The sequence below is a fragment of the Etheostoma spectabile genome, chromosome 12, assembly GCF_008692095.1.
Source record: "Etheostoma spectabile isolate EspeVRDwgs_2016 chromosome 12, UIUC_Espe_1.0, whole genome shotgun sequence".
Lineage (NCBI taxonomy): Eukaryota > Metazoa > Chordata > Actinopteri > Perciformes > Percidae > Etheostoma > Etheostoma spectabile.
In genome coordinates this window covers 30,132,954-30,142,192 of record NC_045744.1, presented here as the reverse complement: position 1 = coordinate 30,142,192, position 9,239 = coordinate 30,132,954, and the positions used below count along the sequence as shown (strand labels likewise).

General features: G+C 40.8%; 1 protein-coding gene across 2 annotated transcripts in view; it reads right to left on the bottom strand.

Annotated features, from left to right (window-relative positions):
* Positions 1-7,020: 7,020 nt before the first annotated feature.
* The window catches only part of LOC116699063 (palmdelphin), a 25,554-nt gene continuing 23,335 nt past the window's right edge, over positions 7,021-9,239 (bottom strand). For both annotated transcript variants that reach the window (XM_032531442.1, XM_032531441.1), the window contains exon 9: positions 7,021-8,231. In XM_032531442.1, the coding sequence (XP_032387333.1) occupies positions 7,230-8,231 (1,002 nt within the window). In that variant the 3' untranslated portion in view covers positions 7,021-7,229. The remainder of the gene's footprint in view (positions 8,232-9,239) is intronic.

Here is a 9,239-nt window from a genome sequence, read left to right as displayed (position 1 = left end):
AAGTAACTAGTAACTGTAACTAATTACTTTTTAAAAGTAACTTACCCAACACTGCCCGTAACTGATGGACCGGTCTCTTGTTGGGGGTCCAAGCCCGAGGGGCGGGGAACCGGTTCACACAGCAGTTTTTTTCTAAGAATTTTCCTCCACCATTATCATTATTCTTCTCTGCATAAAACTCACGCTACAACCTAAACCGTACATGGTGGCGGTGTGCCATTTTCAGGACTGGTCCAAAACTCTGCAAGGACCTCAAGCGCAACAATTGACCCACTTCCACCACTAGGTGGCACTATAACTCACAAACTGTACATTGAACAATTAAAAACCATATATACAAAATGTTGTTAAAAGATGTTTTTATAGAATAAAAATTGCGCATATTACACACAAACAAATTTGTGTAGTTAACCATGAAAACACAAACTTTGCCATATCCCGGCCAAAATAAATGCTGTTGAAGTCAAACTTTAGATTATTCCTTGGTATGACCCTCTGAGGCTTTACAAAAAATAGCCACTAGGGGGCGCTAACAATACAAAAGTTTATATCTCATGAAAGGCTCATCCGATTTTTTACTAAATTTGATGGGTACCATCTAGGGCCACTTCTGAGGTGCCCCCTACAGTGGGGTACTGATTGGTTGAAGTGGGCGTGGCCTATGGGACCCACGTTTGGAGTAACCACTTACACTAAAGTGAATTACTTTAAATTAAGAGGATAGATGTACAATTGGTATTTGACCTGACTTACCAAATATTACACATGTGGACCACTATTTGGCGATACAATGACGTCAAATGTGTTTTTGCCTATAACTTCCACATTACAAATCACATTTTAAAAACCTTTACATCCACATGTTCACTGAATCAAGCTGAATCGCCGGATTTAGGCCCTGCCCATTTCTGCTCAAAGTTTTCTTCGCAATAGCACGCTAAGTGCAAAACCAATTTTTTCGAACTCGTCCTAGGCTGTGCGAAAGATCTGCACAAAACCTGGTATGCAGCATTTCTAGATCTTACAGAATTCTGCTACATTAAAGTATGCGGATTTGGAGACTAAAAAAATTCTCTAGCAAGCTCCCGAACACATATCATATTATATCTTGGGAAAATTAAATGTTATCAGCAAAGAACTTGAGGGCAGTGTTTCCCATCCCACCCCGATGCTCGGCGAAGACTGGCCATTAGGGGTCGCTATAATCAACGTTTTAGGAAGGAATGAGTCCAGCATTATCTGTATCTGTATCTGTTTACCACATGAATTATCTGTATCCGTACTCGGACTGGGCGGGGCCTAACCCGGAAGTGGTCAGATTTAACCCGGAAGTGGGTCGGGTTCTCTTGAAATGTGCGGGGCTTTAACCAGTATGTTATTTACTATACCTAGTAGAAACATACTGTCTTTTGCAGCTAAAAACTAACAGTCGCCCTGTTCTGCTTATGTTTTTGTTGTCTTCCTATCCCTTACAGAAGGTTTTGTATCCAGCCAAAATGCCCAGAGTTTTTTGGGGTCATTGTAAAATTATTCCATACTTTTACATGCAAGATTGATACACTGTGTGTAAGAAATATAATTAATTTTTCCTTTATATGAGTTATATTGTTCAATATGTTTATTTTTTTGACATTGCTGTGTCCATGATATCAATATTTCTCTGTGAGATTCATGTTCCAATTTTTCTTCAACCCACAACCTTTTTTAAACATTCAAGTGACCTCAGTGCTCAGCTTTTCCGGAAAATAAAATCAGACTGACCGGAGGTTTGTCAAAAATCCTTTAGGGCTCTGGAATACTTGTAATGGCAATGTACCGCAGACCTTGCGGCTCAAACCTCTTGATATTTATTGATGTTTGCGTTTTGCATCATTACACTTTGGGTTTTGGTTTTGTCAAATTATCCTAGCTAGCTACCAAACATGACATGTATCATATCTCGGTCGATTTAAATTCTATCAGCAAAAAAGTTAAGATTAGAGTTCAACATTGCACTACAATGCGCTATGCCAAATTTGGTAAGTATCTGACGTTACGGCGGACTTATAATAAACGTTTGTGTTTTGGCCGATAACCCAATACATGAAGAAGATTGGCCATTAGTTGGCGCTTTTGTTGACGTAGATCGGTTTGGGATTTTTTACTCAATCAATTAAAAGGTGCTCTAAGCAACGTTGGGTGATGTCAGTTCTTGTTGATGTTTGAAGTATTGTCAAACAATGTGAAAGCCACCTCGCCCTTTCCTCCTTCTCATCTTGTCTTCTTCCCCTCCCTTCCATGCACTAACCCCCCAAATCCTTTATTCTCAGTCATTGGGTGGAAGACTCTTGTGTTTCGTGGTGCAGGTTGGTGCGGTTAATTTTTGTTGTTATTTCTGGAGCCTGGGCTCTCTACAAAGATTGTGTTTTTTTACAGTGTTTCAGGCAGCTAGCAGATGGTGAGATTGTAGCCTAAAAAACTAAAGACAATGCTTCAAGCACCTTTAATAAGATATTTGCAATGGTAATCAACTTTAGACCTTGTAGCTCACACCTCTCAAAATGTTCTGATATTTGCCTCCCCACGTTCCGCTTTGGGTTCCGCTTTCAAGCTCTGCCAGTTTGCCGATGTCAACTCGTGTTGGGATCACTGGCGCAATGAGGCTTGGACCTCAGTCATAACTGCTTGCAGTTTTAGTTTTGTTTTTGCTCTTTTGGACTTTGAAAAGTATGATTCCACCTGTAAACTGTGAAAATTTCTTCTATTGATACACTGTGAGACACAGTACTGTGATTATACTATGCTTGTATTATCACGTCTTTATTTTTTAGTAGGAATACAAAGAAAGAAAACAGACAGAGGAAACCTAACAATACAATTAAAACAATAACAATAAATTAAAAAAATTAAACTACCCCCCCCAACTGACACCAAGGACCTCCAGGGTCACGATTAATTGAACAATTGCCATGTTTTTTCAACATTTTTATGCGCATTTTGAAGTATTGCATTAGAAAATGTTGATGGAAACGGCAAAATTCTGAAAAAACGTCCTTAAATTTGCAAACAAGTTTTTACACTCACTCAAGTTTTTTTTGTGTGCCTTTTTCAGAAATAAAAATGCACAAAATGGGAGATGGAAATAGCTTTGCCGAATAAGTTGTGACAAACTTGTAATTCACATGACTATCGTCCCGATATACATCTGATGGGGGATAAATCGGGATATGGGTCCCATCCAGTGCGCCGTACTCTTTACACCCTGGCAAAAGCGTTTTGGAGTTGCGGCCTGCGCCTCAGTCACGTCGGGTTAATTAACGAATTGTTTCAACAGCTTAAATCGTATGGCCCTGAACATCGCATTTACACAGTGAACGGGTGAACAATTGTCTTGCTGACAACAAATGTCTCTACCACAACCCACAGATGCCCCACTTTTACAATGCTTCCTCTCTCCATTTAGCCAAAGCATTTTGCTAACTCTTTGATTTAGCAATCCACTTTGCAATCTACAACCATGCTTAACGTCAACTTGTGACGAAACTACGCTTTGCGTAGTCTAATTTATTCACTCTAAACCAGTTGATGGAAACGTTTCTTATTTGAATTTTTTTTTCTTTTTTTGTGATATTTTAAAAGTTCGCTTCACAATTGGATGGATACCATCCTGCTGATTACACCAGCACTTTTCATTTCTCAGCAGCCAGATGCCATTGATCCAGGTTGTCTGCCTTAACCCCATTTGTACGAGCAGATGATTGTTCCATGTAGATAACATTGAGAAATGTGAGAACCCAATGAGTGATAGAAAATGTGTCTGATTGTTTCTAACACATTGCAATGAGTTTCTTAGCTGCCGTTAAAGGTGCCCTGCCACACGTATTTCATTACTTTTTGTCTATGTCTGAAGTTCTACCATGGACTCTGTAACTTGGTTACCTTGTTTCAAGCCCAGCTCAATTGTGCCAGTTCTCATTAATATTCAACCAGCTAAACTGCTTGACTCTGATTGGCTAACAGCTAGCCAATGAGAGCATGACTATGAGCATAGTGTGAGCTCAGGCAACATAATCAGAATCAGAATCAGAATCAGAAATACTTTATTGATCCCCGAAGGGAAACTCTGTGTTGTAGTTGCACAATATTATAAATAGTGTAGAAATACAAGAAATAAAGAAATATAAGGAATTGGATACGTACGGTAAAGAAATATAAGGAATTGGATACGTACGGTAAAACATGACGTCAGACTGACCAGCTTTTGTAATTGGCCTGATTTCTCCGCTTATCAGTGGCAAGAGCTGACAAAGGATGTTTCACATTCACAACAATAACACAATAGACCACAATGATGGTGGAACATATTTCAACAAATGTTTTGTGTGGCAGGGCAACTTTAAGCCTGCCAAAACAATTTACTTCTGATATTCACGAACTGTCAACTTAATAAGGTTATTCATAATTAAGACGGGTCCAGGTACAGGTACAATTATAGAAAACATATCATATGATGATGGCTACTTCTCTCCAAAAGTGAGCTACAGGTGGGCACTCCCAGAACAAGGGTTAAAGGGTCCATGGACCCACAAAGAACATAAGGAACAAAGGGGATTGTGTACAATTTTCACGAAGTGCATTTTCTTTGCAGTTAGGTAAGTTGTGTGCACATAGTTCAAGTGAATTTGTTGATGGTCGGTATTGCGGGACACTAGCAAAATGTTAGCCCAACAGAGTCCCAATAACAATATGGTTCTAAGTTTGGGATGTCACCTATCCATTGCCTGTCTACAAGGAGTCTTATATGAAGTGTCAAGCAATTTTGAGTAAAGTGTGAAGGCTAAACCTTTGGAGGCCCCTCTGGAACGGATGGTTCTATGGAATGGTGTTGTTCTAGGGGCTGATTCCATGGAATACCATGGGCCTTGAGGGATGCCCTAAGCTGTAAATAAAAAAGAATGAAGTGCCCTGTAAGTTATAGCTGTCTTTAAGGTCTTAAAATGATCTGAGACCATCACGTAGCCCAGCACATGGATACCTCTCTTTTCCCATTGTGAAAAACTAATCAGCCTACACCCTAAGAGCAGCTGCTTGTTATTAAAGATTGGAGAGTGACGATGCCATAAAAACTGAGTAACACAGTCTCTGTGCTAAGTGCCATGTATGTATCATATGTGTAATAAGAGGGCCGATCACCAGAAGTCCTTGTATGCGTCATATTTTATAATAAAAATAATCCCCACGCGCAACTTCACCACATCAGTCTGTCTGGGTTGTGGCTGCTGCATTATTGGGCCAATCACACTCCGCATTCCAATGAACAACCCCTGCGGTGATTGTTTTTTTTGCCTAGATCTGCGACCAAAAAAGGTAGAATGTTGGTATGGTTTGACAAGAGAAGTTTTGATAATACTTGGTACTGGGTTATTTGGGTGGAAACTTTTAAGGTATCACACACCCAGCCCCAACTACTGTATGGTCCTGAACTATGGTTAGGCATCGTTTGGATTTTAATGATTCCGATTCCAATTCCAACTCTTTGAGGGGTGGAGTTGAAATGGTTCACATGCTTATTTCACAAATCAGAGCAACATTTTAATTTTGATTCAATGTTGGGTTGCAGTTTTACAGGGCTATTTCAATGTAAAATAAAGCCACACTAGAGCACCGCTTACTGCGTTCCATGGCTTCTTACATAAACCAAAACTTCCGCATATTAAATTGGTAAGCAATGTTTCGATTTGAAACCAAAATCCTCCAAACAATTCCAATAAAGAAATGATGGTACTGAAATCGTAATTTTTGAAACGATTCCAAGTAGAAATTGGTTCTTGATGCCCAACCCTATGCTGAACTCAGGCAGATCACAGTAAATGTTCTCTTCCAAGAATGAAACTACAACCTTTGTAAACCCAGGACTACAGGGGCTGAATGTTTGATGCTCATTTAACAATTATTTGGTAGAATGTTGTATTGATCCGCATTAATTGCATAATTATTAATTCTTTGGTCTCTTATTGGCAGAACATATCCATGACAAGCTGCCAAATGCAACATATTACAAAGTTATTAAGGCTAATATATTAAGAAACGATAGCATTTTCAACATATCCGGCATATGGAGCAAAACAAGCATTTTTTTGAAGTCATGTCTGTGTTCAACTTATGACGTAAGTCTGATAGTCTCTTTACCCGTCTAATGCTCCACTATGTTCACCAGCTTATTTCTTAAGTTCCTTCACACGCCAGGAACTTTCCCCAGGGACTAGAAACCTTATGTGGAACTCATTCGGCAGGGACAGGAATGAGTTCTTTCTGGATATACAACACCCTTCAGCGTGGAGTTTGCAGGAGTGATCGTCACTGATTGGCGCAAATTTATTTACAATACTAATTTTTTTAAATTACGGCATCCATGCATTTTTGTACCTTGTTTTATTTGCCAAATTTCAAAAGTTTGCCTAAAATCGCTTTCTCACAACATGTAGCCATTTCATTCATTGAATAAAAGTTATTGATTAGTAGAGCTCTACGAATGGGTAAATCCTGCGTATAGGCTTTCATGTTTAGTTCAGCATTTGACTCCAACCCCCCTTCTGTTTGCCTATGTCTAATTACTGAATTGTTACTGAAAAAGAGCACCTTTCTTAACATCCCTATTATCCCTATTAACAATTTTAACATGGACCAGAGAGATACAAAAACAAAAATAACCAATCACAGTTGTCGCTATGTGGTGCTGCCGTAGCCCCGATGTTTAGTTACTTGTTTAAGGAGACTCTTGTTCTCCATCTACTGCATAGCTTATGCTGAAAACCCTTTAACACACAACATGAGTCAGACCTGCTCTTAGTAGCAGATTATTCACAAAATGTTAGGAAACTAATCAAGCAAAACGATGGTGCATGTAGTGCTGTGGTGTTGATTTGTGGAGTCAGTCAGTGGACATTCAGCCATGTATCAGTCAGTACTGTTAGTAGACTGGACACTCAGCCACGTGTCAGTCAGGACTGTTAGTAGACTGGACACTCAGCCGCGTATCAGTCAGTACTGTTAGTAGACTGGACACTCAGCCATGTATCAGTCAGTGCTGTTAGTAGACTGGACACTCAGCCATGTATCAGTCAGTGCTGTTAGTAGACTGGACACTCAGCCATGTATCAGTCAGTACTGTTAGTAGACTGGACACTCAGCCATGTATCAGTCAGTACTGTTAGTAGACTGGACACTCAGCCACGTGTCAGTCAGTGCTGTTAGCAGACTGTACAGCAGGCTTTGTGTTTTTTCTGGATCTTTCTGATACCTGTTCCCACCCGTCTCTCCGTCCATCTGTCTCCAACTCCCTCCGTCCGTCCAACGTTTCCATTGGCTGAGCTTCCTGTTGAATAACTTTTGTCTCCAGGCTGGACGTAGCGCTTCTTCTCCTTAATGCTGAGGTCGTCCTCGCTGTCTTCGTCATCCTCAATGATGACCAGCTCTGCCTTCAGCAAGTCCTCACACTGCTTAACTGGCCTGCTGTCGTCCTGCGTCTTCTGGAAGCCCATGAAGATGGCTGTGATTGGCTCAGTGGTCTCCATGGCGTTGAGTATGGTGTAGGGGGTGTCGTCTACATAGAGGGGGGAGGGCACTCTGCCGCTGCACACGGCATCATGGCTGTGGTAGCAGTACACTTCTTCTTCGTCCACACTGATGTATTCTCTGTAAGGAATATGATTGGCTGGAGTGTAGCAGAGCTGTGGTTGGTAGTCAGACACTGCTTCCTGGTCATGTGACCTGGAAGGAGGGCCTCCATTGGCCACACGGTTGCTTGGGATGCTGCTGCTGCGTGTGTGGTGGCTAGCAACACTATGACTGTTTCTCACTTGGTAGGAATTGGAGTGACCATCGATCTGGTTGCCATAGTACTGCCCTGCCCTCTTGTGGTTGCCAAGGTTATTGCTTTGGTTATTCCTCTCTTGGTGCCGTCTGTTTTGGCTCTCCAGCTGAGCACTGCGATGCTCTGGCCCTGGTTTCCTCTGCCAAGTCTCCCAGCAGCTCAAGTCTTTCTCTGCCATGTTGTTTCCGAGGAGACGGTTAGCCAGATATGCTCGCTGCTTTCTGAGGTCAACCCTTCCCATTGTGTCTCTCTCATCTTGGTGGTGGTAAAAGTAATGCTCCTCCCTCCTGCCGGGGTTCAGCTGCTTTGCTTGGCGATGCACTGTGGCACTTCTCAGCAAATGTTCCACCTCATTGGCTGACAGCTCCGACTCACAGCTCTGATCAAGTAGAAAGGAATATGGGTTTTTATTGGGAGAACACAATGAGGGTCAAAAATCTGAAACAATCCTGTTCAAGACATTAAACACATCACAATTTAATAAAACATTTGAAACCTTGCATCCTCTGTTTACCCTACTGCAGAAATGCAGGAATTATCCTCTATCTTACTCAATCCAACTTTTGATCATAATGTTAGTATAATAATAACTTTGGCAAAATGTGCTTTACAACAAGGGAATAAAATGACATAAAATGAACAGGGAATCAATGTAAAAACAAGATAATTACCATAATTAATGATAAATAAAACACATGACAACAGCAAAACCAAATCCTTTTAGCATTCTCTGACCTTGAGAATGTTCTAAGCATTCTGCAGATAGACTAGAACAGGAAAGAGAGTTCACATAACCCCCTCTTTGTCCTCTTTTAGTTGGCCTTTAAATTGACTTCAGCCTCATCACTCACCCACCTCCAATCTGCTGTTTCCTCACAATAATAATCCTGAGTCTGTGTTTGGGTCTCTGATAAATCCCAGCACATATGTGTCCTAATGTACCTATACTCAACCTCAGATCTTACAAAAACACTCTGCTTGCAGTCCCCTAATCCCTAAAACATAAAGGAGATGGTGTGTTTGCTGTCAGGGCTCAAAGCAGCCTTGCTGTTCAAACTCAACTTTAAAGCTCTGCTAAAAACTAATTTCAGAAACGTTCTCCAACTCCATTGTGACTGATCACGCAAATAGCATTGTGTTTTCATATTGGGGCTTCTGGGAAATGCAGGGGTGCATTCATTTATTTAGAGAGTGAATAAACTTGTGAAAGGATTAATCCATTGATTTCAACAATGTTACTGTAAATACCAGCTATTTAAATTGTAATGCAACAGTATACAGTTACTCATACCGTTACTCCCCAACACTGTATATATTTATATATATATCCCAGTGTTTCCCACAGGTTGAGAGTTTACTCATGGTTTGTGTGTGTGTGTGTGTGGGG